We start from the raw sequence: 19,484 nt of genomic DNA on the forward strand, positions 1-19,484 counted from the left end.
AGCCGGAGGGCCTGGGAAAGGGGATCGCGGGTCCCGGGTGCGGCCTGCTGGTGCTCGCTGTGCCTGGTGGTGAGGGTGAGCAAGGGCATGCGAGGGGGGACGAGGGATGGGGGCACGGGGCCGCTCCGGTCCTTCTTGGGTTCAGGCCTGGCGGGCGGCTGGCCAGATGCCTGCTCCACCTCTACCCCGCCCTCCAGCGCCTGGGTTTCCTCCACTGGAAAATGAGCCCGAGCGCTGGCCCGCCTCCAGGACGCGGCGCGACAACGCCGGGACTTGTACACCCGAGGTCGACGCCGCCGGTGCCTCCGGGGGACCCAGCTACCGCGCGCCCCGAAATCGTAAACGCCGCGCCCCCTCCCTGCGGGGCGGAGCTAGCGCCAGTCCCGCCCCTTCGTCCCAAGAACTCCCGCCAGCGCGCCCCCCGGCCCAACTGCAGCGCGTGACGCGGGGCGCGCGGCTCCGGCGGCCACCGTGGGCGGGCGCAGACTGCCGGGGCGGCCGGGAGCGGCGGCATGGCGGCGGCGGGGTCGGCGGGGCCCGAGCCCATGCCGAGCTACGCGCAGCTGGTGCAGCGCGGCTGGGGCAGCGCGCTGGCGGCGGCGCGGGGTTGCGCGGACTGCGGCTGGGGGCTTGCTCGCCGCGGCCTGGCCGAGCACGCGCACCTGGCGCCGCCCGAGCTGCTGCTGCTGGCCCTCGGCGCGCTCGGCTGGACCGTGCTGCGCTCGGCGGCCACCTCGCGCCTCTTTCGGGTCAGTGCTGCTGGGGGTTAGGACGTGGGGGCCCCGGGCTGGAGGAGCTCGGGCCGCGGAATCGTGGGCCGCCGCGTGCCCTATCGGTCAGGGAGAGGTGGGAGTGGGGGTGGATGCGGGGGTGTGACCGGGCCGGGGAAGCGTGGGACGTGGGGACTCCGACTCGGGTAGGGTGTTCAAGATGGGGACCCGATCCGGTCAGTGAGGCACAAGGAGGCCCCGGGAGGTGGGAGGGCCTTGGCTGCTGCGCACTCTTTCGGACCCGGTGGAGCCGGAGATCGAGGAGCGGAGGACACAGGGGGAGAAGGTTCGGCGCACAGGGGCCGTCTGCGCCTTGCTTCTCCGGGTCGTGCGGGGCGCTCTCCGAACCGTATTGGTGTCCTGAGTCGGTGCGGCGGCGGGACTGGCTTGTCCGCTGCTACGGGGAAGAGGCCGGAGCTGCCCGGCCGCTGTAGCTCGTCTCTCTGGAATCAGCGCCACCCTCTGATCAAGGGCTGCAAAAGCCGGGGCTCCCTGGCGACGCCGTGTTCTCAGTCTTTGGGAGAGGTCGCGCGGCCTGGGTCCTCAAAGCCGGACTGTACGGCCCCGAAGGGGTCGCGACAGAACTACTGAATTTCCGGCGAGCCTGGGAAGGCCACCTCCCCCACCTGGAGAGTGACCGGGGGTGACGTTGGTGCCCGGACTCCCTGCCTTCCTTGAGGAGGGGTCGCTGCTCTGGGAGCTTGTGGGAAGGCGTTTGAACTCATCGCTGGGCTGTGACTCCCCTGAGGACCAGCTAGGGTCACTTCGCCCGTCTGACCAGAGCTGGCAGGGGGTGCAGGGACAGAGTGCCCAGAGCCAACAAAGGGGCCTTTCTCTGCTGGCGGGGAAGAGGCTGGCCCTTGTTAAGTCAAGGATGGGATGTTGTCTGGCTGCTTGTCCCCACCCCCATCTGACCCACATGGTGGGTAGGGACCCCAGCCACCACCCTGCTCCAGGGAGGGGGCGGCAGGCGTGACGAGAGCCCCTCCGTATGTCAGCTCTGGTCCCAGTCTGGCTTTGTTGCTTCTCCCACCTTCCTAGTTTCCAGCTGGGAGGTGGGAGGTCCAGGAACACCAGAGCCCGGGAAGGGGATACGGTCACTTTGGGACTACCAGGCTGGAGCCGGCTTCCTCCTCACTTCCTGAGGGAGCTGGGTAGGGGACAGCAAGGTCATAGCGCCCCCACTTTTGGAATCCCCGGAGGTCTGGCACTCACTCCAAATTTGTGGCTCGCCCTTCCCCAGAAACGGGTGGAGGGGCTGCCTCGTCCTCCAAAGCTCATCTTCTTGGCAGTTGTCTGGTTGCCCGGGGTTACTGGAGCTGGCTCCAAATGTCTCCATGGCGACTATTGGTGCTCCAGCCCCTCAGCCTCTCCTCGGGGGAAGGGGGCGGGGCTTGGCCGGCAGCTGTGGAGCCCCGCCCCCAGGGAGATTGAGGCTCTGCTCCCAGGACTCCAGGGGCTCTGAGCCCCTCAGATTCCTCCACGTCTCACCGTTGCATGCCCCCCTTCTCTTGTGCCTTCCCCGATGTCCCTTCAGACCCGCCCATCTTTGATGTCTTTTCCCTGACCGTCTTCCTTCCTCTCCTGCATCCTCCCTTTGTCACCCTGCATTCCCAGGTCCTGCCCCACATCCCTACCTCATCTTCCACAACCCTCTGTTCCTCTAAGGTCTCCCCAGATTCCACCTCTGAGGCACCCCCTTCCCCTTAAGTTTCTCCCCCTGGCGATCACTGGGTTCCAGCCCCCTGTGTCCCTCACAAATGCCCCCAAATTTGCCTCCATGCTCTCTTCACAGGTTCACCCCTACCACCCCTTCCAAATCTCTTTAATCCTCCCTCCTCCCTGTCATACCTCCAGCTCCTGTTGAGACCCCCCCCCACCCCGAGTCCCCTGGACTGGCCCAATGATCTCCGTGGCTTTATGCCCACATGTCCCCTTCCTCTGCTCACAATCTCCCCTCACGTTTCCTCTCAGGTCTCCCCCATCACTCCCCTCCCTAGGCCACTGTGACTGGACAGCTGGGCACTAAGTTTAGCCCTTGGCAGGCACTCGTGGGCTCTGGTTCCAGGAAGCTGTGGGGACCTGGCCCGGCCCTCCCAACACTGCCTGGCCTGGGGAGTCCCTGGGCTTTGGTTTCCCTTCCCTGGAGGAGTGGATCTGGGCCCCCAGTGCTGATGGCCCACCCACCTTCTCACCCATAGCCCCTAGCCAAGCGGTGCCGCCTCCAGCCTAGAGATGCCGCCAAGATGCCTGAGAGCGCCTGGAAGTTTCTCTTCTACCTGGGCGCCTGGAGCTACAGCACCTACCTGCTCTTCGGCACTGACTACCCCTTCTTTCACGACCCACCCTCCGTCTTCTATGGTAGGGCCCCTCCCAGGGGTGGGCAAGCTGGGGGTGGGCTCTGTTCGGGACGCAGACACTCAGGAGACATCCCATACTGGACATCAGCCCTGAGACAATGGTGATCGAGGGGCCTGTGGGCCAGGAAATGGGGCACCTGACACTGTGTCAGGACTCAGGGAGACATCCTAGAGGAGGGGACCCCTCGTGTGGGCCCTGGAAGTCAGTCCGGCACGTGCAAAGGCCCTGGGGCTTGCGTGAGCTCGATATGTAAAGATGAGAGGAGGATGGGCAGGAGCTTGAGTTTCATCCTAGATAGGGTGGGTTTGTGGATTATAAGAAACTTCTTCTGGCTCCCAGGAGATGAATCCTGGGTAAGAAGGGGAGCCGGGCCCAGAGGGCAGGCGAAAGACCAGTGTGGCTTGGACCAGCTTGGCGAGGAGATACAGGTGGGGAGAAGTGGCTGCATCCACCAAGTGGATTCAATGTGGAAGTCTTATGCAGGCCTGAGCTCTGGGTGGGCGGTGGGCAGGAAGGTGACTGCAGTGTCGTCCGGCACCAACCGGCAGGCTGATAGAGAACAGTCTGCAGAGGGGTCAGACTTCGCTACCCTTGTCCTGCCCACACAGGCCATCTGGGACACACATGGACGTGTTTCCTGCCGCGTGATATAAACACCCTGAGAGGGTTCGTGTGGCACCAGGGGGCTGAGCATGGAACCCCTGTGTGTCTGTCTTTCTGGGGCTCTGCTGTCCGCAGGGCCACTTTTCCCATGCCATACATCCCTGGGGGGAGGTTTTAGTTGTCATTCGATTTTCTTTTATGAGAATGAACTGTAATTGAACTCTCTCAAAGTTTTGGGCATGGACTTGCCTCTGGCTCCTCCTTATAAATTATTCTGTGAGACCACACTAGCTGCTTCTTTGGGTGCATATTTATTGAGCACCTACTGTGTACCAGGCGCTGTGCTGGCACAACTGTGGGCAGGTTAGAGAAAGGGCCCTACCCCTGTGTTTTGGGGTAACAGACCATGAAATAGGAAGTCTGTTAATGGTGAAAAGTACAGATGAGAAATCTTGAGTGAGGAGAGGAGAGGGGATAGGGGTGTCTGGGAGGTGGGGAGAAGGGCATTTTCTTTAGGGATGGGGAAAGTGTTAGCTAGTGTCTAACTCTTTGTGACCCCATGGACTATAACCCACCAGGCTCTTCTGTCCATGGAATTCTCCAGGCAAGAATACTGGAATGGGTAGCCATTCCCTTCCCCAGGGAATCTTGCTAATCCAGGGACTGAACCCAGGTCTCCTGCATTGCAGGCAGATTCTTTACCATCTGAGCCACCAGGGAGGCCACAGGGATGAGAATGAGCCCACCAAAGGTGACTTCTGTGTGGGAACTGGGAGGAGCCTGGGGCAGATAGGAGATGTAAAGGCTACTGTCAGACAGACAGGCTACTGGCTGATCAGAAACAGCAAGGAGGCCAGTCATCTGGGGCAGGGGCACTGGGGGCCTTAACCAGAGGGCAGAGAGCAGAAGGGGGGGACATTGACAGGATGACTTGAGGCGCTGAAGGCAGGAGCTGGTGTCTGGAACCAGAACAGGGCTGAAGGAGGGAGAGAAGTGGTTAAGAACTGTTTTAAGGGGATTCCCCCTGGTGGCCCAGTGGTTAGGACTCTGCTTCCACTGCACAGGACAGAGGTTTGATCCCTGGTTGGGATCAGACTAAGATGCTGCGTGTCACTCGGCATGACCCAAACTAAAAGAGAGAGAGAGAGAATATCATTAAGAAAGTTTTTAAAAGCAGAATTGATAGGATTCACTGCCAAACCAGAGGTGGGCATGAGAGTGGAGGAGGGTGGAGCTGATGCTGGGGCCTAGTGGCGTGGAGGTAGGGCTGGTTTGGGGAGACCAGGAGCTGATCCTGGAGGTCAAGGAGGGGGATATGGCGAGTCCAGAGCAGCAAGGGAGTGTGTGTGGAGACGAGGTCGGAGGTCCAAGGACAGAACCCAGCCCTACCTGCCCCCCTCCAAATGTGCTAGGAGGTACAGACACAGCTCGGATGGGGAATTATCTGCTGCCCGTTTCCCTCTACCCCAGATCCGGGGCCCAAGGCTGGAGAGGGGATGCTTGCTCTCTACTGTACCAGTCTTGCCAATGCAATAGATGGAAAAGTGGGTGTCCAGTTTCCACAGAGGCTTCTCTATGTCCCTTCTCAAGAGGGACAGAGGCACCTGGCAGGTGCGGGGTGGGGGGGCTCTGTCTGCTGACTGCAGCGCTGCTACGCGGCTGCACACACGACGTGGTGAGAGACCCTCCCAAGTCTCGGGAGCCCTGGACGTGTTAAAGTTGGGGGCGAGTGATCTGTCGGGTGTTTTGCGTTTCTTAAATTAGTTAAACATAACACATAATTAACTATTTAATTTTATTTATTAATTTATTTGACTGCACCATGTGGCTTGCAGGATCTTAGTTCCCTGGCCAGGGACTGAGCCCATGCCCCCAGCAATGATAGTGTAGAGTCCCAACCACCGGACTCCCAGGGAACTCCCAGGATTAGTGATTTTAACCAGTCACAGAAAGACAGATATTGTGTGACTCTGCTTATATGAGGCAACACTTCGGGCTTCCCTGACAGCTTGGTTGCAGGAATCCGCCTGCAATGCAGAAGACCCCGGTTCAATCCCTGGGTTGGGAAGATTCCCCTGGAGAAGGGACGGGCCACCCACTGCCGTAGTCATGGGCTTCCCTGCTGGCTCAGATGGTAAAGAATCCACCTGAATGCGGGAGACCTGGGTTTGATCCCTGGGTTGGAAAGATCCCCTGGAGAAGGGCATGGCAACCCACTCCAGTGTTCTTGGCTGGAGAATCCCATGGACAGAGAAGCCCACCAGGCTCCTTTGTCCATGGGGTCACGAAGCATCGGACACAGCTGAGCGACCAAGCACAGCACAGGATTGTCAGATCCACAGAGACAGAAAGTAGGGTGGTGGAGGCCAGGGCTCGGGGGAGGGGGAGCAGTGGGGGTGTCTGGTGGGAGCAGAGTTTCAGTTTAACAACGTGGAAAGAGTTTGGGGATTGGTTGCACAACTGAATATACCCAGTGCTGCTGAATTTAAAAGTGGCCTAGATGGTACATTTTATGTTATATATATTTTTAGCACAATTTTTCAAAATTCACCGTTTTAAAGTGAGCAAGCAATTCAGTGGCAGTTAGCACAGTCAGTATTGTCCAAGCACCATGCCTGTCTAGTTCCAGAACATTCCATCTTGCCCCAAAGGAGACCCATCCCCATCAGCAGCTCCCTATCCTCCCTCTCCCAGCCCCAGGTAAGCACTAATCTGCCTTCAGTCCCTATGGATTTGCCTGTTCTGATCATTTCTTCTACATGGACTCATTGGTTTGTGATTATCTGTGACTGTTTTCTGTCTGGCTTCTTTTACTCAGCATAATGTTTTTGAGGTTTATCCACATTGTAGTGTGTTAATGTTTCTTTCCTTTCCGTGGCTGCACAATATTCCACGGTGTGAATTTATCCCGTTTTGTGCATCCATTCACCTGCTGACAGGCACTGGGGCTCCTCCCCTTTCCTTCCATGAACATGGATGTAAAGGGCCCCTGTCTTCATTACCCTTGGCCATAGGCCGAGTGGGCTTGCCAGGTCATGGGGTCTGTGTATTCCCAGCCATCGAGGTGGCTGCGGGGAGAACGGACCATCAGGCAGTCAGGAACAGGCTCTGGAGGCCAGGAAGCTGGGGCAGCGCTGGGAGGAGATGGCAGTGCCTGGTCCAGGGGTGGGGTCGGGGCAGAGGGACCAAGGAGGGACCCTCTGAGAGGGGCCCAAGTGGGTCTCTGTTGCAGGAGGGGCTGGGGCACAGATGAAGGCTTGTCACTGGAGGAGGCAGCAGAGGAGGCAGCCAGGGGATAGGGTTCCAGGGGGACCTGAGAGTCTAGCTCCAGGTCATGGAGGCAGGGGGTGGGAACAAGGGGCCTGGGATGGAGCCCGTGGAGGCCATTTCAGGATGCGGTGAAGAGAGAGGAGCTGCAGACAGCAGGGTGCAGCCCGGAGTTCTCGGTCAGATCAGGCAGAGACTGGTGATGGGCTGAGGAGGGGAGAACAGAGGTGGTGGAAGTAGCTGGCGGTCGGCGTCACTGGGAAGGCTCAAGACCGGGGTGTGGGTGGGCGCATGTGTCGGGGGTGGGGCGGGGGGTACTACAGGAGGAGGGGAGGTGGAGCTGGGCCTGCTGTGCGGGAGCACCCACACTCATGGGCATTGGCTGGCACAGCGAGGCAGGTGGCACCTCCATCAGTCTGGATTTGCTGAGAGGGTCTCGAGCAAGCCTGGTGAGTAAGAGACAACAGGAAGGGGGCCTGGGGCAGAGTTGGAAATTCTCGCAGGACCGATTCCAGGGCTGTTGTTAAGTCGGTCAGGCGTGTTTAACTCTCTGCAACCCCATGGAGTGCAGCACACAAGGCCTCCTTGTCCCTCACCATCTCCCAGAGTTTGCCCAAGTTCATGTCCATCGAGTCGGTGATGCCATCCAATCATGTCATCCTCTGCCGCCCTCTTCCCGTCCTGCCTTCAGTTTTCCCCAGCATTAGGGTCTTTTCCAGTGAGTCAGCTCTTCACATCAAGTGGCCAAAGTACTGGAGCTTCAGCTTCAGCATAAGTCCTTCCAATGAATATTCAGGGTTGATTTCCTTTAGGATGGACTTGTAGGAGTCAGTTTGAGGGTAGCAGCACCTTTTTCTGTAGGTCTAGAATTGGTCTAAACGGTAATGCCTGTCCTTAAACAATGACGGGTGGAGAGTGGGTAACAGAAGACCAGTGACCAGCACAGCTGCAGAGATGAGGGGCGCCCGCCTGGCTTGAGGGAGTGAATGGGGTCGCTTGGGGGTCCCAGAGGCCCTGTGAGTCCCTGACGGCACGGTGCGGCCCTCCCCAGACTGGAAGACGGGCATGGCAGTGCCACGGGACATTGCAGTGGCCTACCTACTACAGGGAAGCTTCTACGGCCATTCCATCTACGCCACGCTGTACCTGGATGCTTGGCGCAAGGACTCAGTGGTCATGCTTGTCCACCACGTGGTCACCTTGGTCCTCATTGTCTCCTCTTACGCCTTCCGGTGAGTCCAGAGGGAGACAGCAGGGTGGAGGGTGCTGGCGTGAGCAGTGGCAGGAGGCTGGCACAGGACAGAGGCTGATCCTTGGGTCAGGCATGGGAGTGTCCGTGGGGGAGGTTTCTGGAGAGAGACTCTAGAGTGATGGGGTGAGACAGGTGCAGAGAGGCCCTCCTGCCCCCACCCCATCTGTGCCACTCTGACCCCTCCTAGATGGCACCCTTGGCCGGGTCACAAAGCAAGTGTTTACTGAACACCTGCCATGTGGCAGGTGCTGCTGGGGCTGCGACCATGAGCCCAACAGACAGACCCTGATGTTCCAGAACCCACTGTGGCCACCGCATGTGGTCGCGGTGCTTCAGGCAGAGCCTGTCCAAGCCACGAGCTGCTGTATATGGAGAAGCCACTCTGATTCCAAGGCAAAGGAGAGTGGAAATGCCTGCAGTCCCTTTGTTACTCATTTACATGTTGAATGACAATATTGCAGATACACTGAATTATTTAGAATATATTATTAGGATTCATTTTACCTCTTCCACTTTATTTTTTTCTAAACGTGGCTGATAGAAAATTTAAAACGAAATTGGGTTAGCAGATGTGAATAATTACATATAGAAGGGTTAAACAACAAAGTCCTACTGTATAGCACAGGAAACTATATACAGTACTCTGTGATAAATCCTAATAGAAAAATATGAAGAAGCATATATATATACACACACACACATATATATGTAAGAATGTGCTTAGTCACTCAGTTGTGTCCGACTCTTTGCAACCCCATGGACTGTAGCCCGCCAGGCTCCTCTGTCCGTGGGATTCTCCAGGCAAGAATACTGGAGTGGGTTGCCATTCCCTTTTCCAGGGGATCCTCCCAATCCAAGGATCGAACCCAGGTCTCCTGCATTGCAGGTGAATTCTTTACCAGCTGAGCTACCAGAGAAGCCTTTATATATATATAAATACATATATATATGAAACTGAACCACTTTGCTGTACAGCATAAATTAACACAATATTGTAAATCAACTGTACTTCCAATAAAATTTAAAAAATAACGACATATACAGCTCATATTCTATTCCTATTGGACTAGCTGTGCCCTCCAGCACAGTAGCTGCTGGCCACAGGTGGCATTGTTAATGTTAATTAAACTTAAATAAAATCACACATTCTGTACTTCAGCGCCAGTATGTGGCTGGTGACTCTAGCTGGTGACTCTGGGTCTCAGGTTTAGAACATTCCTATCATTCCTGAAAATTCTATCAGACAGCCCTGCTCTAGAGGGTAGAGTCAGATAACATCCCCTCACCCCCCCCCCAAAAAAGCCCTGCATTTATCTGAAGGTGATAACTGGGAAATTCGAGTGGGAAGATGAGGACTGGCAAGGTGGGGAGGTTGGGTGGGGAGGTTGGGGGTGACAGGTGAGCAGAGACTGAAGGGCGGTGAAGGAAGCCTCCAGGAACACCAGGGATGTTAGGTGGTGAACACAGCCTGTGACTGTCGGGAGCCTGAGCTGTCAGGAGGAGAGTGGGGACGGAGACGTGACCGAGGCACACGGCCACATCCAGGCTGGACTCAGGCCACTGGGCCACGCGGCTGTGAGGGGTTGGGAGCGGGGCTCCAGGCTTCTGCAGATTGCGGTGGGGACCCAGCCTGTCTCAGGCAAGCCTGCAGATTGTAGCCATGTTCAGGTTAAATGTATAAACCTGGGAACATCAGCAAGGCAGTCGTGTTTAAAATTTGAGGGGTCTGGACATGTGAGGGTCAGGGGTTACAGAGGGGTCAGGGGTCCCGGGTGAGGTTACCCGTGAGGGGGTGAGGAAGGATCAAAGAAAGTACTTCCAGAGAGGTTCCTGAGTCAGGAGGGATAGGGTGAGGGCCTGGGTGGGGCTACCACAGGGTGGACTCCGTCTGGGTGCTACTGCTGACCTAGCCCCGTGAAGGGATGGGCAGGGCAGCCGGGCCAGGGAGGATGGCTCTGAACCCGCCCACAGGAAGCCTGGGGGCGGCCAAGGGGGCCTGTGCTTGGGAGCCTGGGTGTGGGTAGGGGTCCTGTGTAACTGGCCCTCTCTGCTCTCCCGCTCTCCCCCCAGGTACCACAAGGTGGGCATTCTTGTGCTCTTCTTGCATGACATCAGCGACGTGCAGCTGGAGTTCACCAAGCTCAATGTCTACTTCAAGTCCCGCGGAGGCGCCCACCAGAGGCTGCACGCCCTGGCCGCCGACCTGGGCTGCCTCAGCTTCTGCCTCAGCTGGTGTGGGGAGGAGGCGGGCCCAGTGGGAGGGGCGGGCCCTTGGTGGAGGCGGGCGAGGCCAGGTCGGGAAGGGGGTGGGGTTTAGCTGAGTGGGTGTGGCTAAGCCAGAAGAAAGCAGGTCCCAGAGACGGGGTGGGCCCGGCAGGGAAGGGGGTGGGGTTTAGACGAGTGGGCGTGGCCGAGCAAGGAGAAAGCGGGTCCCAGAGACGGGGTGGGCCCGGCGGGGAAGGGGGTGGGGTTTAGACGAGTGGGCGTGGCCGAGCAAGGAGAAAGCGGGTCCCAGAGGGGAAGCGGGTGGGGTTGGTGAGGTGGGTGGGGCCTGGCAGGGCAGTAAGGCGGTGTGAGTCGGGAAGAGGCAAGTGGGCTGGAAAGGACAGAGCAGAAAAGGAGACAGATGGGCAGGAATGGACAAGGGTGGGGTAAGGAGATAGGGACAGATGGATGATTCCAGCCGGGACAGGCCAGGCACGGGGTGGGGCCATCCTCCGCTTCTCCCCCACAGCCTCGCCGAGCCGCCCCTCCCTCCTGCAGGTTCTGGTTCCGCCTCTACTGGTTCCCGCTCAAGGTCCTGTACGCCACGAGCTACTGCAGCCTGCGGTCGGTGCCTGACATCCCCTTCTACTTCTTCTTCAACGTGCTCCTGCTGCTGCTCACCCTCATGAACCTCTACTGGTTCCTGGTGAGTGCGCGTCCACAAGGCCTCGCCCCCCGGCCCTCCTCAGACGCCGGCCCTGTTCCGGTCCCCGTCCCTGAGGAGCCCTGCAGGTGCAGGCCCTTCTCACACAGGCCCAGTGAGAGGGGCAAGGGGCAGAGGGCCTGTGGCTGGAGCAGACGGCGGTCAGGAGGCGCAGGGCTCTCTTTTCACCTCTGCCTTCCCTTCCCACAGTACATCGTGGCTTTTGCCGCCAAAGTGCTGACGGGCCAGGTTCGGGAGCTGAAGGATGTGCGGGAATATGACACGGCAGAGGCCCCGAGCCCCAAGCCCCGCAAAGCTGAGTGAGTTTGGAGGGGCCGGCGGCCCTGATTCATTCTTTTAGCTACCTCTGTCTGACGGAGCGTGCTAAGGGCGGGTTCTGGAGACGCGGGGGCGGATGAAGCCCAGGTGCACGCTGCCCCCTACCCAGAGCCTCCGTTCAAAAGAGAGACTACAATAAAGGCATGGAGGACATAGCTACAGAGTTAGACGCTGTCGGAACAGACAGTGAGGAATGTGGGGGCAGAGAGGTGCCTGGTCGGGGCAGAATGGTGAGGGGTGAGATCAGGGTCTCAGTGGTGAGAGCTGTAAGGGCCAAGCCCAGTGGTGAGGGGCGGCGGTTGGCCAGGACTGACAACAGCCTCTAAGCAGGTGGCAGTGGAGGTGGGGGCAAGGGGTGCTGTGGGCGCCAGAGCCTGCACTCTGTTCATGCTGATACTCCCTGGCTTCAAGGTCCCTGAGGCAACCACTGGTCAGCCAAGCAGGAGATGGGGCTCGGGGTTTGGGCCCCGAGGAGTCATAGGGACGGAGAGCAAAAGGGACCTCTGGAAGCTTTCTGGAGGTGGGCCTGGGGACTTCCAGCCCTGGGATGTGAGCCAGACGGCACCCAAAGCCCCTGGCCTAGAGGGGCCCCAGGAGTGAATGGGGCCTGCTAGGGTGACCAGCCAGGTCCAAGGCATGCAGCGCCCCACAGGCAGTGCGAGGAATGGTTCAGCAGCACTGAGGCGGGGCAGGAGGAGGCTGGCCCCCGGGGTGCTTCCCAGCAGACCCTCTGGTTTGGCCCCTGGACTGACAACAGTCCAGGGAGGTCGTGAGGGACCAGGCTGGGGAAGATGGTTCCCAGGAAGCAGTGGGCTCAGAGTGCAGTGACGCGTGGGTCAGCAGGGGCAGCAAGGAAGAGGAGGAAGAGGAAAACAGGCCTGAGAAGGGGAGCAGAGAGCTGCGGGCTGGTCAGAGAGGCCAGAAAGCCAGCGCCCGGGGTCGAGAGAGGAGTCAGGCCAGGGAGCGGGGATGGCGGACACTAGAGGGCTGGGCAGCAGGTGAGGCCACCCCAGTGGTCAGATCCCAGCTGTGTTGGAGAACTAACCAGGCTTGCTCTGGATGTAGGTGAAACAGAAATAAAAGAATCAAGGACGATCCAAGACCTCTGGCTGAGCTGCCGTTTACCAAGACGGGACTCAGGGCAGGGCCGTGTGCAGCCATGGGGGTGGGAGCTGGGAATCTAGTTCTAAGGGTGTTGGATTGTCCGTGCCCAGCGATTTGAGTTGGGAATTGCACATAGAGATCGGTGAGGCCTCACCAAGGAGTCTGACCAACGCTCAGAGGCTTCTGGAAGAAGCAGGGACTAAAGATGACTTCAGGGACGAGGTCAGGGGAGCGCTCGCTCGGCCAAGTCTGAAACTCTGAAAGCTCTTTCTGCTATGAGATAGTGAACTCTGGAAAGCCCAAGGCAAAGGGAAAGTCAGACCCCCTAGCCACACCCCATTCCCTGCTCTGTCTCCCCCAAGAATGTCCAGCCAGAATGTGGGTTGGGAGGCTGGCGCTCCAGCTGCAAAGGGCAGCATTCCCGCTAGGATGGCAAAGAGCAAACTCCATACAGAGATGACAGGGGACCAGGGAACGCTGCCTGAGCCTAACCCTTAAGGATAACGAGAACAGTTGAGTGCAAAACAAGATGAGATAAAAAGCAGTGAGAACATGGGATGTGCCACAGAAGAGCTCAGGACACCTCAAAACCGTCGGGTCATGGAAGACAAGAGACGGAGGGGCTGTCCTAGCTCAGACTGACTGAATGCAGCTATGGAGTCCTGGGCCAGAAGAGACGGCTGTAGAAGAGCTGGTGAAATTCAAACCGAGTCTACTGTTCAGCTCACAGCAGTGTCCCCAGCGTTGGTTTCTCAGCTGTGACAGATGTACTGTGCAGATATAAAATGTCAGCATTTGGGGAAGCTTGGACAAGGCCTGCCCTGGAACTCTTGATACTATCTCTGCAAATCAAAAAATTATTCCAAAGTTGAAAGTTTATGAGAAATGTGAAAGACACGAGAGACCGGTCAAAACAGCATCGGATGTTCTGTTACTTTCCTGGGCCTGCTGTAACAAAGTGCCGCAAACCAGGGGGCTTAGAACAACAGGTTATTCTCTCACAGTTCTGGAGACCAGGCGTCTGACGTGAAGGTGTCAGCAGGAGCCGCAGACTCTGTCTGAAGGTCTAGGGCAGGGTCCTTGCTCGCCTCCCCCAGCTTCTGGGCGCTCCTTTGGGCTTGTGGAACAGGAGCCACAGACTCTGTCTGAAGGTCTAGGCAGGGTCCTTGCTTGCCTCCCCCAGTTTCTGGGCGCTCCTTTGGGCTTGTGACGACATCACTCAAGTCTCCACTTCCTGTCTCCACATGGCCTCTGGTCTCCAGCTCTTCTCTCATAAGCACATTTGCCATTGGATTTAGACCACTGTCATCTCTTTGCAATTTCCCTCACTTAGTTACATTTATAAAGACTCTTTTTTCCAAATAGTCACATTCACAGTTCCAGAGATTAGGATGGGAACGTATCTTTTTAGGGACTCCTGTTCAACCTGCTGTAGAAGTTGTCTCCCACAATTAGATACAGCTTAAAAGAGAATCGGTAAATTGAAAGCTGTGGAGAAATTATCCAGAATGCAGCTAAACGCATGGAAAATATGACAACTCGAATGGTGAGAATTATCTGGCCGAGTTCTAAGAAGAGACAGACAGGGAGAGAGAACAGTGAGAAGACAACACTGAGACTTCTTCCAGAAAGTGACAAACCATAAATCGTCAGCAGCATGAATAAAAAAGCATCCTTGGCCCAAACGTGGGGCTTCCCTGGTTGCTCAGATGGCAAAGAATCTGCCTGCAGTGTGGGAGACCTGGGTTCAATCCCTGGGTTGGGAAGATATCCTGGACAAGGGAATGGTTACCCACTCCAGTGTTCCTGCCTGAGAATCCCATAGACAGAGGAGCCTGGGGAATGTAAAACAGCCACAGAAAAGAAGAGATGGCCTACAAAACAGTGACGGACTAACAGCAACAAGGGAGCTGGAAGACTGTGGGGTCAGATATCACCCCAAACGCTGAAAGAAAGTAACAGGAAACCAGGACTCTTGTATACAACTTGAAAACCAGTTACTCAAGAGAAAAGATATGTGTTGGCTTGAATGAGACCCTGGCTTGAATTGTCCCTAGCATCCCCATCAAGAGAGAAAAAGAAAAAAGAATACCCACAGGAACAAAAATTAAGAATGCTCAGCACTTGCAGATTTTCTCTACGAGAATATTACAGAAAACAAGAAAACGATGCCCGAGATACACCCGCAGAGAAACTGACACGTGTCTGGGTAAAGTTCTTGTCAATGCCTGATCGCGGAGACTGGAAAAAGTTGGAGCTGGGACTTATCTGGCGCTCCAGTGCGTGGGCTCTGCGTTTCCACTGCAGGGTGTGCAGGTCCGATCCCTGGTTGGGAACCGAGATCCCACATGCTGCACAGCCGAAAATCAAAACAGAATCACAAAGAGGCCATGTTTGGGTCAAGGTTAAAAAAAAAAAAAACAAAATAAAGGCCGTGCCCTCCTCCGGGGGGTCTTCCCGCCCCAGGAGTCAAACCTGCGTCTCTTGTGGCTTCTGCATGGGCAGGTGGGCTCCTCACCACTGGCGCCGCCTGGGAAGCCCCAGGGGATCACCTCTGGGTTCTCTATGTTAGTCGCTCAGTCGTGTCCAGCTCTCTGCAACCCCATGGACTGTAACCCATCAGGCGCTTCGGTCCGTGGCATTCTCCAGGCAAGAATACTGGAGTGGGTTGCCATTTCCTTCTCCAGGGGGTCTTCCCAACCCAGGGATCAAAGCTGGGTGTCCTACATTGCAGGCAGGCTCTTTACTGTCTGACCACCAGGGAAACCAGCTATAGTGAGTACTTACGGTAACACTATTAGGGTGTAGAGGGGAGAATGGAACAAGAAACAGGCATAACAAATACAGAAAAGGAAAGTTAGAAGAAGCAGAATAAGTAATGCAAAATAGAGCTCAGAATCTCATATAATAGGCATCCAAATAAATCTTCATGGAATCATGACATTTACGAGACTGGGCTTTTAAATAAACCCACTTCTGACCTGGTTAAAAGACTTCAACTCCAGGATAAATGCAAGTTGCAAGTAGAGGACAGGAAGAGACACTCAGGTGTAACCGTTGATCTGGAGGAACCTGCACAATGCAGCCCTAAACCATGGCGAGAGGGGACCCGGGGAGGTTAAGTCCGCGCTCCTCGGCGGGCGGCTCAGAAGCAGGAACAGACGTTCTTTTCTGTGTTTTTAAACTTAATTTTTATGATTTTTTTTGTCCGTGCTGGGTCTTTGCTGCTGCCTGGGCTTTCTCGAGTCACGGCGAGCGGGGGCTGATCTCTGGTCGTGGTGCTTGGGCGCCTCGTCGCGGTGGCTTCTCTTGTCTCAGAGCGCGGGCTCTAGGGCGCGCAGGCCCGGTAGCTGCGGTTCCCAGGCTCTAGGGCACAGGCTCAGCAGTTGTGACTCAGGCATGTGGCATCTTCCCAGTTCAGGGATCGAACCCATGTCTCCCTGCACTGGCAGGCGGATTCTTTACCACTGAGCCATCAGGGAAGCTCAGGGACAGATGCTCTTTTAAACCACAGAACACTGATCAAAATTGAAAAAAGAAAAAAAAAACAGGCCACAGGAGCAACCTCAGTTGCTCAGAAAAAGGATCATGCAGACCACGTATGACGAGAAGATTCAGTTAGGTCTGAAAACAGTAAGAAAACGGCGACTGAGAATCACTTCGAAGGACCCCGGAGTGGAAGAACAAATCCTGTGGCAGGGGGGCACCGATGCCTCCCCTGCTCCTGCTGGTTCTCTTCTGATCCGCCTCCACAGGACCCCTCCTGGGCCTCCAGCTTCAGACCCCTGCAGTGACCCCCACGCCCTGGGCAAAACCTCGGCCTGAAGCCCCCGTCATCCTCTCAGGCTGGTGGGACTGCCGTTCATCCAGGCCCCTCGCCGCACTCTGGCACTGCCGCCTCTCTCTCTGCCCTTCTGTGCCAGTCTAGCCAGCATCTTCCCCACCCCATCCCCCTTTACAGCACAGCGGCCCCCTCCCCTCCCTTCCCGAACCCAGCTCCCTCTGGGATCTTTCCCCCATCAACCCCTGAGACCAGTCCTGTCTGCCCCACTGATGCTAAACAAACCTGGTGGTCACTTAACCCCTCCCCCTTTTAAAAACAGTTTTATCAAGATAGAATTCACACACCATGCAGTTTGCCCCATTCACCATGTAGAATTCAATGTTTTGGGTCCATCCACAGGGTTGTGCAACCCTCACTGTGGTTTTAGGACATTTTTGTCAGCCCCCCAAAAGAAACCCCGTACCCAGCCCGACCCCTCCTGTTGCAACCACCAGTCTGCTTCTGCTCCCCGCTTCACTTTCTGCTGCCTTCCTGCTCGTGTGCCTGGCTTCCCGCCCCCCCGGGTCACTGAATCCAACCCGACTTCCCAGTGCCTCTCCCAGCTCCCAGTGCTGCTCTGAGCGCCATTCTCAGCACCTTCTCAAATATCCAAAATCAACCCCCAGCCCCACTCCCAAACTACCTCTCCTGTACATTTGCCCATCGCAGCTGATGGCAACTCGAGGTGAAAACCTTGCAAAACCCTCGAGAGACCCCCTTCTCTGCCTTCTCCTTACCCGCAAGAAAATATCCAGAAAGCACCTGGGTCCCTGCCTGCCCACATCTCCCTCCAGTTTCCACCCTCACTCTGACTTTTTTCTTGCCCTGCAGTGTTGCACTGAGACTACAAAAGTGTAAATCTGATACTGCAGAGAGGCCATCCTGCCAGAATCGGGTACTCCCCTCCCCCCACAAATACTAACACTGGTTTTGAGGAGGGAGGGGACACTTGGAAGCTTGTGCAGAAAAACAAACCTGAATCACCCCAGGAAAGCTCTGATAAAAAGGTCCAGGGCAGGGAATACAGATCCTTGGAGGTATTAAAACTTCTATAAAAGTATAGGAATTAAAAACAGCAGGAACAGAGCTGAGCCCATCAAACTTTAAACAAAGAAGGAACCCCGGGAGGGAAGAAGTGTCAGTGGGACGCTTCCTTGGTAACTATCTTTATCTCACATAAGCCCCCAGCACAAACTTCCAAAAGATCAAAGATGTCGGTGCAGAAATGAAAGCTGTGCAATCGAACAGGAGCAGAAACAAGAGACTGTCGTCCAACAACAGAACTATGAGAAGACTCGAGAAGCCAGGAATCCCACCTAAGCTCTTGTCGGAGGGACCAACAGGCAAAGCCAGAAGCTATGGGACAGATGGGCGGTCCACAGGGGGCTTATCTCTGATCTCCTAGATAAAGAACTCCTGTGGTGGCAGTGAGAGAGCAGCAACCCACGGAGAAGTGGGCTGAGGGGGAGAGACGTGCTCCCAGGAAGGGACCTCCAGGGCTCCAGCCCAAGGGGAGAGCGAATCGCAGTGACTGAGACGTCTGCTCGGGAAAGTCTGCGTCCTCCTAGGAAAGGGTCTGTGGGCCAGAGAGCTGCAGGGGGCAGTAATCCACATACGTCTCTGAGGATCCTCAGGAAAACTGGTGGATTGCTCGGAGTCATCCAGTCAAACTGAGTCTGCTGTGCTTTCTGATGTCTAGATCATGAGAATATATTTGTTGTTTAGTTGCTAAGTCGTGTTCGACTCTTTTGCTATCCCCTGGACTGTAACCCACCAGGCTCATCTGTCCATGGGATCCTCCAGGCAAGAATAAAGTGGCTTGCCATTGTCTTCCCCAGGGGATCTTCCCGACCCAGAGATCAAACCCACGTCTCCTGCATTGGCAGGCAGGATCTTTACCGCTGAGCCACCAGGGAAGCCCAAGAATGTATTACTGGCTCAAAAAAATACATTTGTGTGTAAGCTGGGCTGTAGAACTCACTTCAGCAGAGACTGATGGATCGATCACGTGCAAAGGCATGAAGGATTCTCATACGTGGGAACAGGAATGGCCAATGGCCATGACCATTAGGCTGCAGCGAGGTCCATCTTGGCATCAGCAGACTAGCAGTTAAAGAGGGCGTAACTCTGAGCAAGGGCTGGCAGGAGCAGGGAGGAGCAGGGCAGACCTGTTGGGTCCAGTAAGGTGGGGCTGGGTAGACCCCTCAGAGCGCAGGTCCACTCCCAGTGGGAAGCCCAGAGATCTGCCACTAACACAGGCAGGGAAGATGGAATTAAGGAGCGCGCCAGAGCACATGGGTGCCATCTCAGCCGCACCATTTGGAAAAATTGAAGGGAGCACACATCTTTCTAGACAGTTCAAAAGAAGCAGACGGTGCACATTGTTCAGAAGTTAGGGGTCTTTCTCTGGGATCTCAAGCTGGGCACTTATAGTACGGATTCTTTTTTAAAACACTACATAACTTGTTTTAAGGACATGGAAGCAAAATAGGGCTGTGGCAGATGTAGACAGCGGGCAGTGGGTGGAGAATCGTGACCTGGGAAGCCTTTCTTGGTAAGGCTCCTGGAGGTGGGAAGGAGCCTGCCCCGCTCCAGTGGGGTCACAGGAGGTTCTGGTCAATTCTGCCTCCTGTGGAGGCAGAGGTCCAGGTCCTGGTTCAGGCAGAGATGGTAGGTAACTTGCCCTTCAGCAGCCACTGGTGGCTCAGGAGGTGGGGAGGGGAGAGAAGGGTTTAATTGTGGGGAGGAGCAGGGACCACTTGCCCAGCAGGCAGATGGCAGGGTCTTTTGGCTTTATAGGCTGGGAGGAAGGATGGAGGCGGAGCTGGGAAAAGAGATGTGAAAGGCCAGGAGGGCAGGACAGGGGTGAGGGGCGCTCCGCAAGGGCGTGGTGTCCCCAGGCTAACCTGGGCCGGTTCTGGCTCGCAGGAAGCCGCTGAGGAATGGCCTGGTTAAGGACAAACGCTTCTGAACTCCTCCACCCCGGCCTCGCCGCCCAGGACCCAGTCCCACCCAACCTCCCCCTCGGAGACCAGCCACGCGGCTCCCCAACCCGCC

General features: G+C 56.5%; 1 protein-coding gene across 2 annotated transcripts; it reads left to right on the forward strand.

Annotated features, from left to right (window-relative positions):
* The first annotated feature begins 247 nt into the window (after window positions 1-247).
* Window positions 248-19,446, forward strand: CERS1 (ceramide synthase 1). Of its 2 annotated transcripts, none has more exons than XM_069590625.1 (7): window positions 248-749; window positions 2,972-3,131; window positions 8,053-8,233; window positions 10,324-10,485; window positions 11,017-11,164; window positions 11,372-11,481; window positions 17,609-18,159. In XM_069590625.1, the coding sequence occupies exons 1-7, from the start codon at window positions 513-515 to the stop codon at window positions 17,745-17,747; spliced, it is 1,137 nt and encodes a 378-aa protein (XP_069446726.1). In that variant the 5' UTR covers window positions 248-512; the 3' UTR covers window positions 17,748-18,159. The 2 variants fall into 2 exon arrangements, with proteins under 2 accessions (XP_069446726.1, XP_069446727.1); XM_069590626.1 differs by lacking the exon at window positions 17,609-18,159 and adding an exon at window positions 19,356-19,446 and having other exon boundaries at window positions 260-749.
* The last annotated feature ends 38 nt before the right edge of the window (window positions 19,447-19,484 follow it).

The sequence above is a fragment of the Ovis canadensis genome, chromosome 5 (assembly GCF_042477335.2).
Source record: "Ovis canadensis isolate MfBH-ARS-UI-01 breed Bighorn chromosome 5, ARS-UI_OviCan_v2, whole genome shotgun sequence".
NCBI lineage: Eukaryota > Metazoa > Chordata > Mammalia > Artiodactyla > Bovidae > Ovis > Ovis canadensis.

Coding starts and splice junctions, on each gene's coding strand:
- CERS1 (XM_069590625.1), top strand. CDS start 513: ATGGCGGCGGCGGGGTCGGCGGGGCCCGAGCCCATGCCGAGCTACGCG. Junction 3,132..8,052: donor CCCACCCTCCGTCTTCTATG/GTAGGGCCCCTC, acceptor GGCCCTCCCCAG/ACTGGAAGACGGGCATGGCA. Junction 10,486..11,016: donor CTCAGCTTCTGCCTCAGCTG/GTGTGGGGAGGA, acceptor TCCCTCCTGCAG/GTTCTGGTTCCGCCTCTACT.